Here is a 23,616-nt window from a genome sequence, read left to right as displayed (position 1 = left end):
CCAGGAGCGTGTGCCCCCAGGAGGGGCCCCTGGGGGTGAGGTGCAAGGCCTTGTCCGATGCCCCCATGTCCCAGTGTTTCCCTCCTGTCATTTATGAGGTGCGGCGACAAGATGACAAGAAGCCTGCCTGACACTTCAGAACACACTCGTGTACTGGAACATGTACTCGTGTACTGTAACATCTCTCTCCTCTCTCTCTTCCCCTCCCCTCCACGCTCTCTAAAAACCAATGGGAAAATATCCTCGGGTGGGAATGAACACACAAACAAAGAACCCATCCCTCGCCTGTGGGCGCTGCAGACGGGGGAGGCCAGGCCCCAGGACAGCGGGCACCTCGCTGGTTAGTCGGGGTGGGAAGGGCCCGGAGCGAGCCTGACTCCACAGGCAGTTCCCGTCCCGCACAGGAGCGGACCCACGCGCCCGGGCAGCACGTCCCAGACAGTGACTCAGGCCCCGGAGTGGCTTCACAGTTTTCCAGGCACCGGCCCCGGGCGGCAGTTCAGACATCGGCCCAGAGACCCAGCCGGCTGCGTTCCCCGGTAAATGTGCTTTTTGTATCAGGTCTGCCCGTCCAGTGGATCCCCAGGGGGATGACAGATTCCCTCTTGTTAAAGAGGAAATACCAGGTATTTATAGCGCAGCAGGAAAAGGAGCGGAGTTACCCGCCACGGAGTCACCCGTTCTGTGCGCAGCGTTTCCCGGCCCCACGCACGGCATGAGGGCTGGGCCCCGCGGCACAGGGCCAGGCCAGAGACTCCGGCCGTTCTCCCGGCCTCAGGGCGATTCCCACCGGGAGGCCACAGGACGCGGCGCACAGCGCGGTCGGTCTTGGCTCCAGGTCAGGGCCTCGCTCACAGCGCCTCTCGGCTGTGCCTGGGCCGCTCAGAGCACCCGCCCCTCACGCTGTGGTTTTGACTGTGACCAAGACAACCTGCTTTCTGCACACCCCGTGGGCGCCCGCAGCCTCTGCATCTGCTCTCTCCACCGTCTTCCTGGTGGAGGAGGGGCTGTGGGGCTCTGAGAAAACACTACCGCTTGGCTTCTGCTTTAAGAGTGTGAATCTCGCCTGGCTGGTGTGGCTCAGTGGACAGAGCATCGGCTTGTGGACTGAAGGGTCCTGGGTACGATTCGGGTCAAGGGCACGTTCCCAGGTTGCGGGCTCGATCCCCAGTAGGGGGCGTGCAGGAAGCAGCTGATGGACAATTCTCTCTCAGCATTGATGTTTCTATTTCTCCCTCTCCCTTCCTCCCTGAAATCAATAAAAATATCCTATGTGATAAAAGCCTAATAGGCTGTGTCCAGCATATGTTCAACCAGTCAAAGTGTAATATACTCATGATATGCTAGCGGCTCAACCTCTCGCTATGACATGCACTGACCACCAGGGGGCAGACACTCCAATCAGTAGGTTAGCTTGCTGCTGCTGGCGTCCAGCTGATTGTGACTGAGCAAGGAGTGGGCCTAAGCTATCAGTCAGACATCCCCGAGAGCTCCCAGACTGCGAGAGGGTACAGGCTGGGTACCCCCAAGTGCATGAATTTCGTGCACCAGGCCTCTAGTACTTTATAAAAAAAAAAGAGTGTGAATCTCCTTTCCTCCTGATCTTAAAAATAATTTAAGTGTAGCTGGTATATAATATTATATGGGTTATATTAGTTTCAGGTGCACAATATAGCAATTTGACATTTTTAAAACCTTACAACGTGACCACCCCACTAAAAAGACTACGAACCCCCTTCTCGCCATCTCCTCCACCGAGAAACACTTTCCGGAGTGTGTTTTGTCCACACACACACAGACACACACACACGTATGTCTGGTGACAAAATCCTCCAAGAAAGGCTAAATGTTGCTCAGTAACTCCTCTAAACCTACAGGGCTTCCTCTCAGCAACCTCCCAGACACTTCCCGCCCGAGGGGAACATTTTCCGGACAGGAGCTCCACGTTCCCTCTGATCTCAGACACAAAGACGCGCAGCCACGCCTCCCAGGACACCTGTCCTCACATAATCCAAGCATAGGCACGTTTAAAACACGGCTGCTTCCTATCACACACAGCAGGTCCCCGAGTCGCGTCCTTTCGTCATTAGACTGATGAGATGCCGCAGACACGGAACCCGTTTCTACCCGTGGTTCGCCTGCGGAAGAACTGGCTTCGTTTTACGTGCTTTTGCCTAACGTCGCAGAACCCGCCGACGGCAGTCAGCGAGGGCTTGCTGCGCCTCCTCTCCTCCGTCAGCATCGCCACCTGCACGCGTCAGCATCGGAAAACTGTCTCGAGGGTCAGACACGGACGGAACCCGCCCACGCGCCCCGGGTGGTGCCGCGCGAGCCGCTCACCCGGCATGATGATGTTGGAGAAGCCCAGCTTCCTGGTGATGGACACGCCGTGGGAAAACACCGACGGGTACTCCCTGCGGATCTGCTCCAGGTCTCCGTGCAGCAGCTGCAGGGCCACGGCCAGGCCTGGAACAGACGAGGGCGCAGGGTCACGGGCCATTTCCGTTAACGCAGACAAAACACGCACCGCCGCATCCAGGGGAGGGACCGGAGCACTGCGCACCTGACTCCCCTGTGAGTCTGTTAACCAACGTCACCCCCATAAACTCAGTGAAAATTAAGGAAAGCGTGCGTACACATGGACTGTAGGCAGCATGGGTCAGCGCGGAAACAGCATGTTAAAGTAAGGGGACGTGTTACTGACGGAGGGAAGTTGAAAGTTCAGGGAGAGTTTTTTGAGAAACGGGGATTTCCAACAACAGAAGCCAAAGAATCAGGCGACAATTTTAATTTCACAGAACAGGTCCATCCGTCGGGTTTTACAATCCCCCTTTTTTTCTGGCCGGTAACAGAAGTCCCCAGAATAAGATTGCTAAGGGGAGACCGGGCCCCTTCATCAGAAGAAACGCTCACTACCCTGAACTTTTTAACAATCCGCCTAGATGTTTAAGACCCAACTGTCAGGGGCTGGTCTGTAGTTTCCATTCACGGCCCCGTCGCCAGTCGATCAGAGTGTGTAACCAGCAGCACCGTTTTTGTGACGCCGCCCGGGAAGGCAGGCGAGGGGCCGTCACACCTCAGGGCCCGTCGCGGGGGGCGGGCTCTCAGCTCCCAGGAAGTGGGGCGGACTGCTCTGGACGCGGCGTCCTTTGAAATCTATGAGATTCTGCACTTTCACATTAAAAAAAAAGGCAAGCGCAGCACGATTTATAAGTAGCTGGCGAAATTAATTTCCGACTCCATCAGCCATTTTGCCACCAGCGAACCAATCTACACAGACCTGGGAATAGCGACAGAAATGCCAAAAGTGGAAACCGCTCCCAAGCTCGCTGACCACGTGGTAGGGTTCGGCGTGCTGGGCACAGAGCACAGGACACAGCGGTGTGGCCCCGGGGCAACATGACGGTGCTGTCCACAGCCGCCGAGATGCCCACGGCACCCAGGCCCACCGGAGCCCGGCCCCTGAGCCACCTGAGCCAGGAATTCAGCCACGCAGCCTGAGCAATGAGAACGGCCGGCGGGCTTCACCTGCTGGGGAGACGCTGCGTCCCTGACGGACAGCGGACGGAGAAGAGCTGCAGCTCTGGCCACACCCCCCTCGGGCAGAATTCCCATCATGCTGAGCGGGGGCCGGTGGCAGGGGGCAGCGGATTGTGGCACCAGGGCCACCAGGCCACCAACTCCCTCGGTTCTTATCAAGCTTCTGGCGGAATCCCTGCCGGATGGCGTGGCTCGGTGGTTGAGTGCTGCCCTGTGAACCAGAAGGTCGCGGTTCGATTCCCGGTCGGGGCACATGCCCGGGGTGCAGGCTCGGTCCCTGGCTGGGGTGCCTAACAGAAGAGGCAGCCAATTGGATGTTTCTTTTTCACGTCTATGTTTCTCTCCCTCTCCCTTCTCCTCTCTCTAGAAATCAACAAAGACCCTTTTTTACATTAAAAAATGAAGCGAATACATTAGAACAGCGGTTCTCAGCCCTTTCTAATGCCGCTAGCAGGGTCGCCCACGACCATCGGAAAACATAGTTGTTTACATTACGATTCATAACAGCAGCAACACGACAGCTGTGAAGTAGCAGCGAGAATAATGTTATGGTTGGGGTCACACACCATGAGGGGCTGTGTGAAAGGGCCTCGGCATGAGGAAGGTTGAGAACCGCTGCCCTAGAAGCATATATGTTATCTGGGCCCCACGCCTGGCCGGAGAGAACGTGGGGCGACATCCTGGTGCGGCAGCAGAGCCGGGCTCAGGCGCGGGGTGTCCACGGGGAGGCCAGCACGGGGTCTCCGGTCAGGAGGCCGGACGTCTGGCCGAGATGCCGCTGAGGGAGACGGCACTGCCGGGAGGGGACTCCACAGAGCCACTGCCAGGAGCTCGGGGCCGAGAGCCGAGGGCAGGCGCTGGGCAGGCTCAGGGAGAGCCAGGAGGGGTCAGCCCTGGAGGCCGAGGGGCGGTGTGCGCCTTACACGATGGGGTGAGCAGAGGGCGGAGGAGTCACGCCTGACAGCTGAGGGCGGAGAATGTGTGTGTATGTGTGATATGCATGTATGCGTGATTTGTACATACGTGTGTACATCCAACTCTTAAAGATTGTAGCAATTCAGTAACATTAGATGTCTATATACATAGAATATGCATATATACACAAAACTATTTTTAAAACCCTATATGTTTATAGAATATGCATATATACACAAAACTATTTTTAAAACCCTATATATGCAAAGAATGAATACATATGTGTGTGTATATTAAGTGCACACACACCAAAAAAACAAAACAAAAAAACAGAAATCGAGAAGGATAAAACAAATATAGAAAAATGTTCGCCTTTGGGAAATCAGAAATTCTTTGTACTCTTCTTGCAACATTTCTGCAAGTCAAATTAACTAAAAGCAAAGACTTTAAAAGAGCAGTTTCATAATCGGAAAATCCCAAAGGTGAGCCCAAAGGACGCACGCTGCATGTCTGGCCCATAGGTGGCGCCAACAAGCACACTTCCAAGGTTGGAAAGCAGTTTCTGGAGGCGTGGACGTTCCGACTCTGCAGACACGGAGCCACACGGTTCAGTCACAGCGACTCAATGACCACGTGGCACGTGAGGTGAGGTTGCCCAATGCCCCCCTGCACCTCCACACACACACACACACACACACACACACACACACACACACACGAGTCCATGTCTCCCAAAGCCTGCTCAGCTCAGCCAGCCACACGCACGGCAGGCCGTGCAGGGAGGGAAATCGCCCTCCTGGTGTGGGCTCAGACCTCTGCCCTGGGGTGGGGGGGTGGGGGTGCTGGCAGGACGGCCTCCACGCACATCCTCACTCACGCACAGACCAAACTCGCGCACCCGGTCCTTCCCGCTGTGAGCGACGTGTGCAAAGCACAGGAAGCGGTTTCATAACCAGGAGGCCGGAGGGAGAGATTCCGAAGTCTCCCTCAGGACACGCGGAGCCGGAGCCAGTGGCTCTGACACGCAGTGTTTCCTGTCACAGGGCCGGCCGCGGGCAATCGCCCTGGCTCAGCGCCCTCTGCATTCCGTCCCAGGTGACACCCACGGCCGCCAGCTGCTCCCGGAGCCGCAGCCAGGGTCACCGTCACACACAGCTTTAGTCTCAAATTCTTACCGGAGGACGTCTGGGTTTTTTAAAAGTACATTTGTATTGATTTCAGAGAGGAAGAGAGAGAGAGAAACATCCATGATGAGAGAGAATCAGGGATCGGCTGCCTCCTGCACGCCCCCCACTGGGGATCAAGTCTGCAGCCTGGGCATGTGCCCTGACCTCCTGGTTCATAGGTCGGTGCTTGACCACTGAGCCACACCGGCCAGGCAGAGCAGAGCTTAGGAAATTTGAACTTAACTGAATTCAGCATCCAAGAGGTATGCCAACTCCGTGGTTTTTATTTTGGTCTTTCAGAGTTCCCCGGCCACTAGCAATGACCTCCCGGTTTCCAAACACAGCGGAGACGGTGCTTAATGTCCCTTTGCAACTCGAACCTCAGGCCGAGAGGGAGACGCCAGTTACCTCAGCGAGTCCCTTTGCGTATGGAGCGCACCGGACCACAGCTCCGAGGGGGAGGAGGGCGTTGGCGAAGCTTAAAGGAAACCGGGAGGTGGAACCTTCTTCCCAAACTCACTTCCAGGTTCTCTCCTTCTCCTTTCTTAGCTCCGATGGGCCCAGCGCCCCAGGGGGAGCGCGGAAAGCACTGCCTGGAAGCGTCTGGCGGCCCCGTTTCTTTTCCACCGACAACGCCACGTCCACGGGGAAAACAACGCGAGGCAACGCATCCCCCCGCGGGGCGGCCTGAACACCGGCTCCCGCTTCCCGCCGCGGTCCCGTGGGCGACCCCCCCCCCGCCCCCCGAGTAACCCATGGGCGACCCCCCCGCCCCCTGAGTAACCCATGGGCGACCCCCGCCCCGCCCCCTGAGTAACCCATGGGCGACCCCCCCCCCGCCCCGAGTAACCCATGGGCAACCTCCCCCGCCCCCTGAGTAACCCATGGGCGACCCCCCCCGCCCCCTGAGTAACCCATGGGCGGACCCCCCCCCGCCCCGTGAGTAACCCATGGGCGACCCCCCCCAGCCCCCTGAGTAACCCATGGGCGACCCCCGCCCCGCCCCCTGAGTAACCCATGGGCGACCCCCCCGCCCCCTGAGTAACCCATGGGTGACCCCCCCGCCCCCCGAGTAACCCATGGGCGACCCCCCCCCGCCCCCTGAGTAACCCATGGGCGACCCCCCCCCGCCCCCCGAGTAACCCATGGGCGACCCCCCCCCCGCCCCCCGAGTAACCCATGGGCGACCCCCCCCCGCCCCCTGAGTAACCCATGGGCGACCTCCCCCGCCCCCTGAGTAACCCATGGGCGACCCCCCCCGCCCCCTGAGTAACCCATGGGCGACCCCCCCCCCGCCCCCTGAGTAACCCATGGGCGACCCCCCCCCCGCCCCCTGAGTAACCCATGGGTGACCCCCCCCCCGCCCCCTGAGTAACCCATGGGCGACCCCCCCCCGCCCCCTGAGTAACCCATGGGCGCCCCCCCCCGCCCCCTGAGTAACCCATGGGCGACCCCCCCCCGCCCCCCGAGTAACCCATGGGCGACCCCCCCGCCCCCTGAGTAACCCATGGGCGACCCCCCCCCCCGCCCCCTGAGTAACCCATGGGCGACCCCCCCCCCCCGCCCCCTGAGTAACCCATGGGCGACCCCCCCCCGCCCCCTGAGTAACCCATGGGCGACCCCCGCCCAGCCCCCTGAGTAACCCATGGGCGACCCCCCCCCGCCCCGAGTAACCCATGGGCGACCCCCGCCCAGCCCCCTGAGTAACCCATGGGCGACCCCCCCCCCGCCCCCTGAGTAACCCATGGGCGACCCCCCCCCCCGCCCCCTGAGTAACCCATGGGCGACCCCCCCGCCCCCTGAGTAACCCATGGGCAAACCCCCCCCCCCGCCCCCTGAGTAACCCATGGGCGACCCCCCCCCGCCCCCTGAGTAACCCATGGGCGACCCCCCCCCGCCCCCTGAGTAACCCATGGGCGACCTCCCCCGCCCCCTGAGTAACCCATGGGCGACCCCCGCCCCGCCCCCCCGTCAGGAACGGCCCCGCCGCGCCCCACCTGGGCTGATGGTGCCCCACAGCCGTCCGGCGCCGGGAGGGGGCCGCGTCCTGGGGACAGTTTTCAGAACGGACCGGACGGGGCTCTGACACAGGGGGACTCCCTTGGCCCGGGACCCCCGGGACCAGGTCTCTTTCCCTCTTTCCACGATGCCACGGTGGTGGTCACCGCAGCGCACCGGCTCCGAGCAGAAAAGGGACGTCCCGGGAGCGAAGCTGCCGAGGCTCCGGCCGGAGTCAGCGGCCGGTGTCTGTGAACAGGCCAAGCTCCGCCCGGCCGGCGGGGCTCAGGGGCCGGGCGTCCAGCTGTGCACCAGGAGGTCCCGGTTCGGGCACAGTCCCGGTTGGGGCACAGGCCCGGGATGCGGGCTCGATCCCCAGGGAGGGGGCATGCAGGAGGCAGCGGATCCCGGATTCTCTCTCCTCATTGATGGTTCTCTCTCTCTCCCTCTCCCTTCCTCTCTGAAAAACAACAATCAATAAACATGTTTAAGAAACAACAGAGCAAGCGCCGGGAGGGACCGCCCAGGAAACAGACTCTGCCCCTTCCTTCCTGGAGCTCCTGCGATCGCCATCCCGCCTCTGAGCACACCATGACCTCACGCTGGTCCTGCGGGGAGCCGGCCGGCCCCGCAGCATGCCCGCCTCGGGCCCCTCAGAGGGCGTGAGGACACAGACACGGTCCCTCCCGCCTCCTGGGAGCGGGAGGAGAAAGCTGACCCCTCCACGCCCCGCAGCCCAGCACGCCTGCCGCCTGCTCTGGGCGGACTGACCCCCGAGTTCTTGTTTCTCTGGGGGTCCGCCTGGCCCAGCAGGGCGGGCACGGGTGCGAGAGGAAGGGGCTGAATGAAATCCTGGCTTTTCCGATAGCGCGCCAGCTGGACTGTCACACACACACCCTTCCCTCTCTGCAACACGCCTTCGGCCCAGGACAGGGCTGCATGGGATGGAAGGCCCTTCGTGGCAGAGAAAGCACACGCTGCACAGTCTCCTGTGGGCTTTCCTCTGGCTGTGTGTGTGTGTGCGCGTGTATATGGGTGTTTGTGTGTTTTTGTGCATGTTTGTGTGTATATGTGTTTGTGTGTGTGTGTATGTGTGTGTACGTATTTGTGTGTTTTTGTGTGCATGTTTGTGTGTATATGTGTGGTGTGTTTGTGTGCATGTTTGTGTGTTTGTGTGCGTGCATGTGTGTATGCGTATGTATTTGTGTATGTGCATGTTTGTATGTATATGTGTGTTTGTGTGCATGTTTGTGTGTGTGTGTGTGTGTGTGTGGTCTTTTGCTTCAACACTGTGTGAAGGGGGGAGAGCGAACAACATTCACCAAGCTTGTCTGCTGAGCGGGCTCAGGGCATGGCCGCCTGAGCCGCATTATGGCGCATGGTCCAGGCTACGTGTGTGACTGGGACAAGGCTGTGGACGTGTGATGTAGCTTACCAGCCAGTGCCATGTGTCAGGCTCCTCTGAACGAAATGCACACGTTACCTACATGACACTGCAGCCAACATGGTTCTAATCCACGTCTGCCCCGGGCATGTGAGTTCCCGGAGGAGGACGCCGCCCCCGCCTGGCAGGGAAGCTGCGTCCCTGCCTCCCACTGCCCTCGGAGCCCCCGGCCTCTCCCCACAGGGACCAGGCGCAGTGCTCTGCCATCTGGTTCCCGGGACCGGTCACACGCAGAGGCCAAGGCTGGACGCTCCTGAGCAAACGCTTCAAGCCCGAACGGAACCCTTTACAGAGAGAGCACAGAGCAAGCCGCCCGTCACAGCACAGATGCCACTCAGAGGAGAGTATTAAAGTTAGGGAGTGGACAGAGGGGAAAAAGGCAGGCCATTTCCTTCCGATGCAGACATCAATGAGAGCACCTGAATGAGGGGTCTCGGGAGAGCTAGCCAGCCCCCCACACTCACCCCCTGGAGCCGGCCGGCCCCCCACACTCACCCCCTGGGGCCCCCACACTCACCCCCTGGGGCCCCCACACTCACCCCCCTGGGGCCCCCACACTCACCGCCTGGAGCCGGCCGGCCTCCCACACTCACCCCCTGGGGCCCCCACACTCACCCCCTGGAGCCGGCCGGCCCCCCAAACTCACCCCCTGGAGCCGGCCAGGCCCCCACACTCACCGCCTGGGGCCCCCACACTCACCGCCTGGAGCCGGACAGGCCCCCCCCACTCACCCCCCTGGAGCCCTCACACTCACCCCCTGGAGCCAGCTGGCCCCCACTCACCCCCTGGAGCCCCCACACTCACCGCCTGGAGCCGGCCAGGTCCCCACACTCACCGCCTGGGGCCCCCACACTCACCCCCTGGAGCCGGCCAGGCCCCCACTCACCTGCGTTGGAGCCGGTCAGGTTGTAGCGCGCGTTCAGCTTCTTGATGATGTTCTCGTGGATCTGGTGCCACTCACTCTCCGTGTTGCACCTGGGACATGGCTCCGTCAGCATGGGGCCGGGAGCAGGGACGCCCGGCCCAGCCCGCAGGGACGCCCGGCCCGGCCCACAGGGATGCCCGGCCCGGCCCACAGGGACGCCCGGCCCAGCCCGCAGGGACGCCCAGCCCGCAGGGACGCCCGGCCCAGCCCGCAGGGACGCCCGGCCCGGCCCGGCCCGCAGGGACGCCCGGCCCGGCCCGGCCCGCAGGGACGCCCGGCCCGGCCCGGCCCGCAGGGACGCCCGGCCCAGCCCGCAGGGACACCCGGCCCAGCCCAGCCCACAGGGACACCCGGCCCAGCCCAGCCCACAGGGACGCCCGGCCCAGCCCGCAGGGACGCCCGGCCCAGCCCAGCCCGCAGGGACGCCCGGCCCAGCCCAGCCCGCAGGGACGCCCGGCCCAGCCCGCAGGGACGCCCGGCCCAGCCCGCAGGGACGCCCGGCCCGGCTGAGCCCGCAGGGACGCCCAGCCTGCGGCTCTGCCCTCACCACCCAGCGTTCTCCTCCCGCTGCCCAGCAGCTCCCGCAGCCCCTGGCGGTGACGTTGGTCAGCACAGACACCCCAAGACCAGGAGGCGTACCCCGTGTATGAGTGCCCCCCGGCCTCACACCCCAGCCACTGGGTGGAGAGCTCAGATTCTCACGGCCACACCCCTGGGCGGTGAGAGGACACACCTGGCACCCCACCTGGTCACCCAGGGGCTCAGCTGCCAGACTTGTCCACTCCACCCCTGTCTCAGGAATGCATGCCCCCTTCCCCGGGGGCCACTCTGAGCCCCTGCTGTGTACCTCCTCTCCCCGGGATCTGCTCTGAGCCCCCGCTGTGTACCTCCTCTCCCCGGGATCTGCTCTGAGCCCCCGCTGTGTACCTCCTCTCCCCGGGATCCACTCTGAGCCCCCGCTGTGTACCTCCTCTCCCCGGGGGCCACTCTGAGCCCCGCTGTGTACCTCCTCTCCCTGGGGGCCACTCTGAGCCCCCACTGTGTACCTCCTCTCCCCGGGATCCACTCTGAGCCCCCGCTGTGTACCTCCTCTCCCCGGGATCCACTCTGAGCCCCTGCTGTGTACCTCCTCTCCCCGGGATCTGCTCTGAGCCCCCGCTGTGTACCTCCTCTCCCCGGGATCTGCTCTGAGGCCCCGCTGTGTACCTCCTCTCCCCGGGATCTGCTCTGAGGCCCCGCTGTGTACCTCCTCTCCCCGGGATCTGCTCTGAGGCCCCGCTGTGTACCTCCTCTCCCCGGGATCCGCTCTGTGCCTCTGCTGTGTACCTCCTCTCCCTGGGATCCGCTCTGAGCCCCGCTGTGTACCTCCTCTCCCCGGGATCTGCTCTGAGCACCCCACTGTGTACTCCCTTCCCCGGGGGCTGCTCTGAGCACCCCTGTGTGTGTCAGCTCTGTGTCAGAGCCTATTGGTGCACACAGTGGGAGATCCAAAACCAGGTGCATTTTAAAATTCAATTTCGGATGTGGAATGGTCACGGACTTTCTTACTGCCATGAGTTGAACTTGAACTGTGCCCCCTCACCCCCCAAAAAAGAAATAACGTAGAGTCCTAGCCCCGCTCTCTCAGAACGTGGCCTTACTCGAAAATCAGAAGCCCGGTTCAAGCCCGGCAGTTGGACATCCTTCTAGCAACCCAGGACCACTGGCTCCTAACTGCTCACCTGCCTTCCTGCCTGCCCGCCCGCCTGATCACCCCTAACTGCCTCTGCCTCGGCCCCTGCTGCCAGGGCTTTGTCCGGAGGGACGTCTGGCTGTCTGGTCTAATGAACATATTACGCTTTTATTATTACAGTTGTCTTTACAAAAGTAACCAAGGTAAAGTGAGGTCCTTAGACGGGTCCCAGCAGGTCCTGGTTCCCCGGGCCCAGCCCTGCGCCCACCCCCCGGGCAGCCTCTTACATGTACACCTTCAGGATGAGGTCGTCCTTGGTCTCCCCGGTCAGCAGGTCGGCGATGCTGAGCACCGCGCAGCCGAAGGGGCGCCGGTACTGGACGCCACAGGAGTTCTTCTTCTCGCCCGCCCCCATCCGACCTGCCCGCGGGAGCAGACGTGGCCAGGGTCACGGGCCCAGCCTCACGAGGCACACCCCCCATCACCGTGTCACTGGCCACGGGACGGACACGGGTTTGGGGCGACAGGCGATGCCGCTGCAGCTGGGACCCTCCTCCGCAACGACCTCACCCTGGCCTCGAGCACGCCGCTCACTCTGGGCGCCCGGCCATCGAGGAGACCCGAGGGCAGGGCCGGCCCCACACCCGGAGGCCCAGGTCCCTCAGGCAGGAAGTGCCTCTTCCAGGACACGTGCCTGGTTGTGGATTCGAACCCGGCTCCAGCTGGGGCGCAAGCAGGAGGCAACTGATCCACGATTCTCTCTCACATCCATGCCTCTCTCTCTCTCACTCTCTCTCCTCTTCCCTCCTCCCGTCCATTATCTTAAAAAAAAAAAAAAAAAAAAAAAAAAAAAAGGAAAAAATATCCTCACTCCTTGGATGAGGATATAAAAAAAAAAAAAAGATGGCCAAAACCGGTGTGGCTCAGTGAATAGTGCCTGCAAACTGAAAGGTCCAGGGTTCGATTCCGGTCCAGGGCATGTACCTTGGTTGCGGGCACATCCCCAATAGGAGGTGTGCAAGAGGCAGCTGATCGGTGATTCTCTTTCATCACTGATGTTTTTAACTCTCTATCCCTCTCTCTTCCTCTCTGTAAAAAAATCAATAAAATATATATATTTTTTTAAAAAAGATGAATACAAAATTGTTGAATCCAATATGGTCAGGGAGCCCCGTGACACAGAAACAACAAACTCCGCGAGGACCAATGGCGAGAAGAGTGTGCGGGAGCGGGCCGCACGGGGGCCGTGGGGAGGCCAGGGAGCCAGCCTGGGTTCTGGGGTTCTGGAGCACGGCTCCGGCTCCGACGTCTCCTGATTCAGGACAGAGGCCTTGCGCCCGCCTTCCCCGGGGCCCCCCGCAGGCCCACCTACCGATGCGGATGATGTGCACGGTGATGTACACGTCCCTGCGAAGCTCGCCGCTGCCCAGGTCCTGCCGACACAGAGCCCGTCACTGCACCGCGCCCGGCCGGGGAGCAGGCGAGGGCCCGCACATCCCGCCCGCAGGAAACAGACAACACGGAGCCGCGCCCCACCCGCAGTGCCACTGTGGGCACCCGCCGGAGAAAGGAAAAACGCTAACTTCAGAAGGTACGGACACCCCGCACTCCCCGCGGGGCCGGCAGGAAGAGCCACGCTGTGGGAGCGGCCTTGGGCGGTGAACAGGTGGGCCGGAGGGAGGAGGTCAGAGAGAGAGAAGAGGGAAACGGAGCCAGCCGCAACAACACAGCTGGGCCTGGAGCGTGTGACACTGAGTGAGACAAGTCAGAGAATACCCACACCGCACGGCCACACGGGTGTGTGGGATCCAAACCAAGGAGAACAATTAATAAACAAAACGAGCCGAAACCGGTGTGGCTCGGTGGTGGATAGAGCGTCGAACTGCGGACTGAAGGGTCCCAGGTTTTATTCCGGTCAAGGGCATGTGCCTTGGTTGCGGGCACATCCCCAGTGGGGGGTGTGCAGGAGGCAGCTGGTCGATGATTCTCTCTCATCGATGTTTTTAACTTTCTATCCCTCTCTCTTCCTCTCTGTGAAAAATCAATAAAATATATTTTAAAAATAAAAATTAAAAAAAATAGCCAGGACCGGTTTGGCTCAGTGGATAGAGCGTCGGCCTGCGGACTGAAAGGTCCCAGGTTCGATTCCGGTCAAGGGCATGTACCTTGGTTGCGGGCACATCCCCAGTAGGGGGTGTGCAAGAGGCAGCTGATCAATGATTCTCTCTCATCGATGTTTCTAACTCTCTGTCCCTCTCAATTCCTCTCTGTGTAAAATCAATAAAATAAATTTTTTTAAAAAAATTTAAAACAAAACGAAGCAGAAGCAGACTCACGGAGACAGAGAAGCTGATGGCTGTTGGTGGGGTAGGGGAAGGGGACGGACATAAGAACACACCAACAATAACGAGCTCACAAAGCCAGGAGCGCCCACAAACACAAAGCTTTGAAGATGTCAGAGGGCAGCATGAAGAAATGAGAGCTGTGTCTCACCACGTTGTGACTGGTGACTTTTAAAGATTTACTGGACTTTCCGTAGTACCTTTCTAAATGAAGTTAGGTGTTTATTCCCCCCAAAAAATCAACAGAGATACTTTTAATGGCATTTCTGTAACGGGAGCAGATAGTTTACATCCTGTTCTAAAAGCATTAGTGGCCTGGCTGGTGTGGCTCAGTGGTTGAGTGTTGACCTATGAGCCAGGAGGTCACGGTTTGATTCCTGGTCAGGGCACATGTCCGGGTTCCAGGCTCCATCCCCAGTAGGGGGCGTGCAGGAGGCAGCCGATCCATGATTCTCTCTCAGCGCTGATGTTTCTCTCTCTCTTTCTCCCTTCCTCTCTGAAGTCAATACAAATACTACAGCGGACTTTCCTGAAGGCTTACTGATGTCACATGACAGTTCAAGGGAAAGCCCTCTCTCACGTCAACCTCTCCCTCACTCACTCTCACTTCGAGCCACACCGCCCAGCCAACACCAGCACCCGGTGAGAGTGTGACAGGCTCCAGTGCCCCCGAGGAGCGCAGGGGCGACCGTGTCCGCGTCCCGGGCATCACCCCTGGCCTTTGCATGTGGATCACAAAGTTTAAGCCATCCCCCGGCCTCCGCCCACAGACACCCTCGCGCCCTCGTGCCACGCAGCGGGCGGGCGGCCCACTCACCACGAAGAGGGAGCAGTGCCGCTCGGGCTTGTCGGGGGCCTTGGGCAGCCCGCTCCTGTTCAGCCGCAGGAAGAAGCGCTCGCTGCAAGAGAGGAAGGAAGTCAGCGTCTCAGAGGCTGTCTGGTCGCTCGGACGGACGGACAGACGGACGGGGCGCTTCCCCCGGGAGACTCCACGTCCCCGGCCGGGCTCCACACCCTTACGATCACTCCTGTGACATCGGCGCTTTTCTAGAAAACGGAAGCGCCCCCGAGACAACCATTGCTGGCTTCACATCGGACGAAACCGGCGAAGCAGCAGCCGCAGAGCCCAGAACGGGAACACACGTGCGAACAAAACCGACTTTGAATGTTACGGAAGCGTGCCCCTGGATCTCACCGGACTTCATGAACCGGTGCCACCCCAGTTCCTTCCGTAAGAATTGTCCTAAACTGCCGAAGCCGGTTTGGCTCAGTGGATAGAGCGTCGGCCTGCGGACTGAATCGGGTTCGATTCCGGTCAAGGGCATGTACCTTGGTTGTGGGCATATCCTCAGTAGGGGGCATGCAAGAGGCAGCTGATCGATGTTTCTCTCTCATCAATGTTTCTAGCTTTCTATCCCTCTCTGTAAAAACTCGATAAAACATATTTTTTTTAAAACTGTCATGAACTTCTGAGAGATCAGGTTTCGATGCCAGGTGCTACTATCGGGAGGAGGGTCAAACCCAGAGGTCAGGTGGCTGCTGGTGGCAGCACGGAGGCTGGGCGTGGGGGCACCGCGGGGCGGGCGGTAAGGTCTCCCCACTGTCCGTGCCTGCGGCTCCCGGGAAAGGCCTGAAGCTCTTTCACGGTGAGAGAAAACGCATTACTCTTTAAGGAGAAGCTATGCTTAGAGGAAACGCACAAACATTCATTCTGGGGTGGGTGAGCCGCACTTTAGAAATTATATCATTTGGTAGGTGCTGTGCTCAACTTTAAAAAACAAATGTATGGGAGGTCTAAGGCACACACACATCCACTCTAGGTTTCCACTAACGACTGAAAGCCTGCCCCGGACGGCCACAGCAGTGAGACTCGGAGCACGGGGAAGACGGAAAGAGCGGGTGTGCACACACAGCACACGGAAATGTCCGCCAGTCCTCCGCTCCGAACGCCCATGGGAAGGCCTCCTGGCGTCGCCTGATCCAGGTGGACGAGGATGAGGTAACTCCTCGCTGGAAATATGAGAACCACCACGTGCTGCCTTGACAAACGAGCAGACGTGGAGTTCTCCGATGTTCCCTGAACGTCCACTCAAAGTGATTCACACAGCCAGTCCCTTTTCACCTGAGAGCAATCCTGCAGCCCCTTTGTGTTCCGCCTAACTTTCCCACCCATCGCCCCGCCTAACTTCCCCATCCATCCATCGCCCCATCTAACGTTCAGGGAGCCTCCACACAGTAGGAAGCGTAGACACCACAGGGTCCTACCAGTGAGGAAGTGGGGCTGAGAGAAGACGCGTGCCCCGTCACCTGATCCACGCCTGACCGTGACCTGGGTCATCTGGTCTCTGCCCACCCATGGCCCGTGACCCAGGCCTTCTGGTCCATGACCACCGGGAACCCAGGTTGTCTGATCCACGCCCAGCTGTAATCCGGGTCATCAGGTCCACGCCTGCCCAGGACCCAGGTCACCTGGTCAGCGCCCACCCGGGGCCCCGGGACGCAGTCACCTGATGGGGCGGTTCTCCCTGCTGTCGAAGAGCGAGAAGATGACCTCGAGCTCCTCGCCCAGGTTGGAGCACATGAGGCTCTTGAGCTGCACGAAGAGGTGGTGGCTGCTGGCCTGCGCCGGCGCGTCCTTCTTCCGGTGCCGGTGCTCCATCTGAGGGCGCCACGAACACGGGTCAGTCAGGGGCGGTGGGAGCTGCGGTACAGGTGTCCCCAGCCCACAACGGGGTCACCTCCCGACACGCTGGTCATAAGTGGAAAATAGCCCACGTCAAAACTGCACTGATGCCCGGCCGGGTGGCTCAGTAGTTGAGCATCGACTTATGAACCAGGAGGTCAGGGTTCGATGCCCAGTCAGGGCATGTGCCCGGGTTGTAGGCTCGGTACCCAGTGTGGGGCGTGCAGGAGGCAGAACCAAACCATGGTTCTCTCTCATCATTGGTGTTTCTATCTCTCCCTCTCCCTTCCTCTCTGAAATCAATAAGAAGTATATTTTTTAAAAATGCACTGAATACATTTAACCTACCGAACACCACAGCTGAGCCTGGCCCACCTTAAACTGCTCAGAACACATACATGGGCCTACAGTGGGGCCAGTATTTTGAGTTTCATCCCCAGATTAATCACATTCCTCTACTTCTCCCAGAAGCAGGAGCACAGATGGGCTGAGGGGGCGTGACCACACAATCACAAAATCCAAACACACTGACAGCACAGAGCCCTGTGCAGAACAGGTGCTGGCCCTCGAGATTGGGAGCCGCCCCCACCCAGCATCACGAGAGAGACCCCTGCCGCCCACGGGCAGTCCAGGGAAGGTCAACGTTCAACCCCGGGCATGGTCTCTCCCGAATGCGCATGGCTTTGGCACGTGCACACGGTCAAGTCAAAAAATCCCGAGTTGAACTTGATAAGCCGGGGACCGTCTGCAATTTTTTTAAATTTTATTTTCTGGCTCTGGATTTGGAATCTAGTTGGATATTGAATTCCAAACTTTCTTCCAACGTCTAAAGCATGAAACTATCAAGATGGCAAGCCATGGAGGAATCTTGTTTTTTTCATCATTCGTGTTAAAAAAAAAAAATAAAAAAAAATACGAAGGCACTGAGCCGACTCAAGCCCGCTATCCAAAGGATCCGGCTGCTTCCGGCCCACCTCCCAGGGCGAGGAGAAATGATGAGTCGTCCCTAAAAATCAGCCGAACGTACAGCTGACGGACCATTTCACCGACGGGAGCCAACCAGTGCAGCAACGAGGGCACACCCCTCACAATTCCACGCTCTCTGGAAGGCGACTCCCTCGCACAATCCCGGCGGCGCTCTGGGCAGGCCGGGGGGGTGACGCTCCATTCCCAGAGCACGAGCTCTCACCGGCCGTGGGCCCCGGACACAGACCGAGAGAGCCAGCCAGGTGTCTGCCGGCACCGCGCCTGCGTCCACCTGTCCTCTCCGTCCTCAGGACGGCCGGCCAGGCTCCCGCGGGAGCAGGACCAGCAGTGAGGAGACGGAGGACCGACCGCTCACCCCACACACAGCTGTGGGCGTCTGCACTGTGCCAGGATGGGCCGGCGCAGAAACGGCCTCGCCTGCATGGAGCTACCTACCAGGGCACCCCATCACTGGAGCTGCCACAGGACAGATACAAGCCTGCCGTGTGGGGAGGGAGGGAAGAACTAGACCACCTGACCCCCCGAATCTCATCAACACAGCACCCTCCCCGGCGATAAACCGGAACGCTGAGCGGTGACGCCATCCATCCCACGGGCGACCATAATGAAGGGAACGGAGACGACATTGCGGGCATGCGAGATCAGACCAGGGAAGGCCACGTGCGTCTCCCTCCCGCACCGGTGGCTGTTTACCAGATACGGTATCTGACACTGCAGCCTCGGTGCGGGGGAGTGACCACATCTGGCCAGCGGGCTGTAAGTGCGAGCGATGTGTGGGGTTTCCTGACGCAGCCGGACCGTTCTCTCCCCGCTGCGGGGGAGGGCGGCAATGGCGGAGCGCTGGCAGCCACCTTGGGCTTGGAAGGACTCTTGACCATGAAACCACGCACGGCACAGCAGGAGGACAACAGCCCGGGCCCCTTCCGGCACCAGGAACCCACCACCAAGCCCAGAACGCCTGGCCTTTGGACTGGAGTATGGAGAGAGAGAAGGAAATGCCCAGCACGGCCAAGCTTTCACTGTTTACGGTATTAGACAGAGCCAACCCGAGTCGCAGGTTTCAGCGTGGAAGGTACCCACTCTCCTGGCCACCTCGCCCGTCTAATGAGGATAAACCAAAGGCGAGGGGACACGTGGAGACGGACCGAATGCTTAGCCCTCAGCAAACATCGTCTGCCAGGGAGAGGCTTGCTACATGCGTTCCCCATGTGACGTCCATGGTAACCACGGGATCCGGATCACACCCCAATGACCAGAGGAAGACACGGAGGCTCTGAGGTGAAGCAGTGAGTCCAAGACCACAGAGCCGGTGCAGGGCAGAGGGGAAGCAGGCCCATCTGTCTGGGCCTTCCCCCTGGCTCAGCCCCGAGGACCGGCCTGGGGGTGGGAGGGTTGGGGTCAGACAAGCAGCGGGGCCCCAGGAGATGCCGGCAAAAGTCTGTCCGCCGCTATGATGGGGGCAGGGGGTGCGCGTGGGTGAGGAAGGATCGGACACCATCCGTCACAGCCGTGTCCTGACACACAGCAGATGTGCACGCACGGCTTGCAAGCATCTCCCTAGACCAGACTGGGCAAAACCACAAAGATCTGCAACAGAAACGCGTCTGGGTTTCCGCCCTGGTCCGGGGAGCAGAGGGCCAAGTGGGGGCTGCCCCGTCGGTCTGGGACAGGGGAGCGTCGCAGTTCCATGCTCAGGGCACGGTCACCTCAGCGCTCACCCTCCTTCCCCGCTCCGGATTACACCGGGAACAGCCTGTTCTTGCAAAATTAAGTACAGCGAGCGCCATGGAAACCACAAGACCGGGAGCGAGCTGCGCCCACACGCCGGCACCCACCAGGCGGTAGAGCTCGGTGATGCTGATGTCCTCGGGGTCCACCATCGCGTACTCCTTCCGGGGCACCAGGTCCAGGCCCAGCTGCCTGAGAGCAGAGGAGAGAAAAGACGTTGGGGAGAAAATACACCTTTTTTTTTTTAACTAATTAATTTGTTTTTAGATCTTTATTGTGGAAAGTATTACACATGTCCCTCCCCCCACCCCATTCACCCCATCTGCCAGCCCCTGCCTCCCCGACCCCCAGGCCCTCACCACCCTCCTGCCAGGGTCCCCGGGTTAAGCAACGATGCACCCACGTTCGATGGCTGATCTCTTCCCACCTCTACCCCACCCCCCTTCTCTCTGAGGTCCCTCAGTCTGTCCCACGCTTCTCTGTCTCCGGATCTGTTTTGCTCGTCCGCTTATTTTGCTCATTCGGCTCCACAGATGAGTGAGATCACGGGACACCCACCCTTCTCTGACTAGCTCGTCTCACTCGGCAAAGTAACTACGTCCCCGCGCTTTGGCCACAGCACTGGGACACAGCCAGCCCAGCCCCGCACTCACTCGTTGCCCCAGTCCAGGCGGGCGGTGATGTGGCGCTTCACGTCCTTCATGCGGTCGTGAGTCAGGTGGCCCACCAGCACCTGCCGCCGCAGGTCCAGCACCTCGTTCATGATGTGCCACAGCCGGTGGAACAGGTCGCCCTCGTTCCGCTGGAACACACAAACGTGGCCTCAGTCGGGCCCCCAGGCTGCGCGGGGGGGGGGGGGGGGGGGAGATGACGGACGGATGGACAGACCCCAGAGGAGGGGGCACGTCCTATGTGCTCGCCTCTTCGGGGACAGATCCTTCCTAACAGGCTCTGCCCTCGTGCCCGCATCCCCCGGTGTGATGGGCCTGCTGCCTCCCTCCCCAGGAACCCGACGTCCCATCGAGGACTGCACAGCACAGACGCCGCGTCTGGGCCCACGGGCCTGCCACCGCCCCCTCTGCCTCCCTGCCCCCTACGATCCTCCTTCCTCAGCTCCGTCCGATCCGATCGGAACACCCGGCCCCACATCAGAGGCAGCAGGCACCGTTTCCTGGCTGGTGGCCCACACCCTCGCACCCTGACTGGGATGCAGGAAAGGCCGGACCAAGAGGAAACTCAGCTTGGCTCCCCACAGACGAGGCGGCGGGCGGGTCTGGGTCTGTGACCTGATACCACCTGCGCTGCCCTTCTGTAAGCCTCCTGCTGAGAGTTCAGGAGGCACGGGCCTGAGCAGCTGGGATAGTTCCACTTCCCATGCTACTGCCCTGCATGGTGCTGTTCTCAGTAAAATAACACTGAGTTTTACATCCTTCCCAACGCATCCTTTCACCCTCCATGGAGACCCAGCACAGAGCCCTCGGGTCTGCCACCTCGACTTAGCTTCTCCGGATCCCAAGAAGACGTCTTCCCACGCTCTGGCCCCGACACCCGGAGGGACGGACAGCAGGTGCCAGACGCCAGCCCAGGCCCCCCTCGCTCAGGTGATTCTTACAACCACCCCCGGCCGGGGACAGCCACCTACCACGTACAGCTGCTTCCACAGCGTGCCCCAGTCCCGCAGCGTGGAGGTCATCTCGGTGATGACGGAGTCTTCGGTGGGAACGACCATCTCAAACTGCCTGTGACAGTCCAAGAGAGAAACACAGCACGGGCAAGGTCAGGGGCAAGCGCCTCCTCCGGAGAACACAAGAGGCACACCGGCAGGAAGCCGCCTGGCGCTTCCCGTTCTGCCCACGGTGACCGGGATCAGAGGCCGAACTGGCGTGAGGAAGGCCTCGTGGGTCCCGGCGCCACATCCCCACGCAGCCAGCCTCGCTCCCGGATGGAGTGGAGGAGCTCGGGGAGGAAGGAGGAATGCCAGACCGAGGAGATCTGTTCCGGCCACAGCCGGACTGCAGGACGGCAGCCCTCCCCCTCTCCGGCCCCGCACCCCTCACCGGTACCCTGAGGTCGCCAGGCTCAGCTGCGCCGGGAGGTGGCTTTGCTTTCCGAGCCCCAACCGGGGCCCCGGGGAGAAACAGGCTCACCGATGCCCAGGACAGGAGGCGGCGGAGTCCGTGTTATGAGGAGCTTGACACCCAGTACCCACCCCGCTCTCACCTGGTGTCTCTACCACTCTCTGTCTGCACACGGGCCATGGCCAGGACTGGTTGTAACTATTAGGAATGGCATGGCTCATTGTGACACTTCTTGGGGGCTTAGCCGTTAGAGATAGTGGAGTGCACGGAGAATGCCCCTCGCGGTGATCAGGGCCACACAGCCTTCCTATCTCTTCTCCATAAAACAGACACTGTGCTGGGAGGAGTCAGCCCGCGATCCAGGAAGGCGAGGATGGCTGTCCTGCACTGGATAGATGCATAAGGAAGAGGAGGGGGGAACCAGAAGGCTTAATTTGTTCCCTCCTCACACAATAACTTCTTTTTCTTTTTTCTTTTTTCCCCTCAAGTGTCTTTATCAGATTCTTCCCATTTTTATGCAGGTTAAAATGGTTAAGTGGCCATTAGTACTGCTTCTCAAAAGAATGCTTCAGAGTATAAACACTGAGTGGCCAGATTATGATGATCTCTGAATGCATAATAATCTGGCCACTCAGTGTGTGTGTGTGTGTGTGTGTGTGTGTGTGTGTGTGTACACATATATTAGAGACCCGGTGCATGAATTCGTGCAGAGTGGGGTCCGTTCAGCCAGCCTGGAGAGGGGGAGGAGATATGGGCAGTTGGCCGGCCTGCCTGCTGGTTCAACTCCTGGTCGAGGGGACAATTTGCATATTAGCCTTTTATTCTATAGGATATACACTGAGTGGCCAGATTATTATGCACTCAGAGATCATAACAATCTGGCCACTCCATGTAATGGGGCTTATTTTCATGCACAGAAAGTAGCAGCGTATCAGACACAGAACCATGTGGTCTGGAGAAGCAAGAGAGCTTGGCTTCTTAGCGTGAGGCTGACAGGTGCTCTGGAGCTTATGTCCCACGTACAACTGTCGTCTATCAAGTCCTCTCGGCAGTGAGTGCGGGCACTGGGATCTTGCCTTGACTCCTTCCCCAGCACGGCCTCACCCCCACGTGCCACGCTGCTGCTGAAGTGCCAGCCCTGGGAACACTTCCCTCCCTGCTAGGGGTTCACTAAATAGGTGACGCTGGGATTTGCCACGAGAAATGAAGTCAACCATAGCCCACGCACTGTGACATGCACAGACCCTTCATCGGGTCTCGAGGTGGCATTTTCCAAAGGTGGGGCATTCGTTCTGCCCGTGAAGTGGCCGCTGCGATGGACATGAGGACACTGAGCGCGAGATGACACGTGACTGGTGGGAGGTGAAGGAGGGAGCGGCCTGACGCCAGGGAAACCCAACAACTGACGTGACCTTTCGCAGGCGGCCTGACGCGCGGGGACGAAGCACGCAGAGCGGCCTCGCTGCTCACAAACTACCCTTCAGCCTAAGGACCCCCGTCCATCCTGCAGGCCTCAGGCCGCCTGGGAAAGGGCGTAACGGCAATTCAGGCTGCAGGACACTGATGTGGGTTTGTTCCACCAACATGCAAATCTTCAAGAAGCACAAAATTGCCATTTTAGGAAAAGCAGCTGTTCTCTGTCAATCACACCCCCATCAGCATCCGAGTGGCCTGCAGGAGTAGCTGCCCCTGGAGCTGCCCTCTGTTCGGATGTCCTGAGGGGACTTTGCAGGGAGTCCATGCCGGTGGGTCCTTAGGCGGCTGGCCCCCAAGATGGGCCAGGGGACATCCAACGCCAGGAGGGCCCTCTGGGAACGTGGTCACCTGGGAGGACGGGTTCAGCGAAGTGTCCAGGCTCCACTGCCGCTTCCCGTCACCAGCCCCAGGACCTAGGGCTCCAGTGCCAACCTCGTGCTTTAGAAAACAAATTTCTGTTCTGCCTCAGCGTTGCCCTGGATAATGCCCATCCTGCCTGTGCCAGGGGGAGAACCCACCGCCAACCACATCTTAAACGGAACCCGTCTTTGAGTCCCTTTACCTACATGTAATCTTCCTCAGGGCTCGGGGAAGAGGGCCCTGTGTGAGACAGCGACAAACCCGGGCCAAAAGTAATAATAACGAGTAAAAGAGGGCACCTC

At 60.1% G+C, this 23,616-nt stretch overlaps 1 protein-coding gene across 1 annotated transcript in view; it reads right to left on the bottom strand.

The window, feature by feature from the left end:
* The window catches only part of DOCK4 (dedicator of cytokinesis 4), a 170,230-nt gene that overhangs the window by 64,106 nt on the left and 82,508 nt on the right, over window positions 1–23,616 (bottom strand). Inside the window, 9 exon segments of the mRNA XM_036453753.2 lie at window positions 2,341–2,466; window positions 9,950–10,038; window positions 11,948–12,080; window positions 13,033–13,093; window positions 14,820–14,901; window positions 16,510–16,661; window positions 19,508–19,592; window positions 20,054–20,202; window positions 21,043–21,139. Coding sequence (XP_036309646.1) covers window positions 2,341–2,466; window positions 9,950–10,038; window positions 11,948–12,080; window positions 13,033–13,093; window positions 14,820–14,901; window positions 16,510–16,661; window positions 19,508–19,592; window positions 20,054–20,202; window positions 21,043–21,139 — 974 coding nt within the window.

This window comes from Pipistrellus kuhlii, unplaced genomic scaffold (assembly GCF_014108245.1).
Source record: "Pipistrellus kuhlii isolate mPipKuh1 unplaced genomic scaffold, mPipKuh1.p scaffold_m20_p_26, whole genome shotgun sequence".
NCBI classification, from domain to species: Eukaryota; Metazoa; Chordata; class Mammalia; order Chiroptera; family Vespertilionidae; genus Pipistrellus; species Pipistrellus kuhlii.
This window is presented reverse-complemented; position numbering and strand designations above follow the sequence as displayed.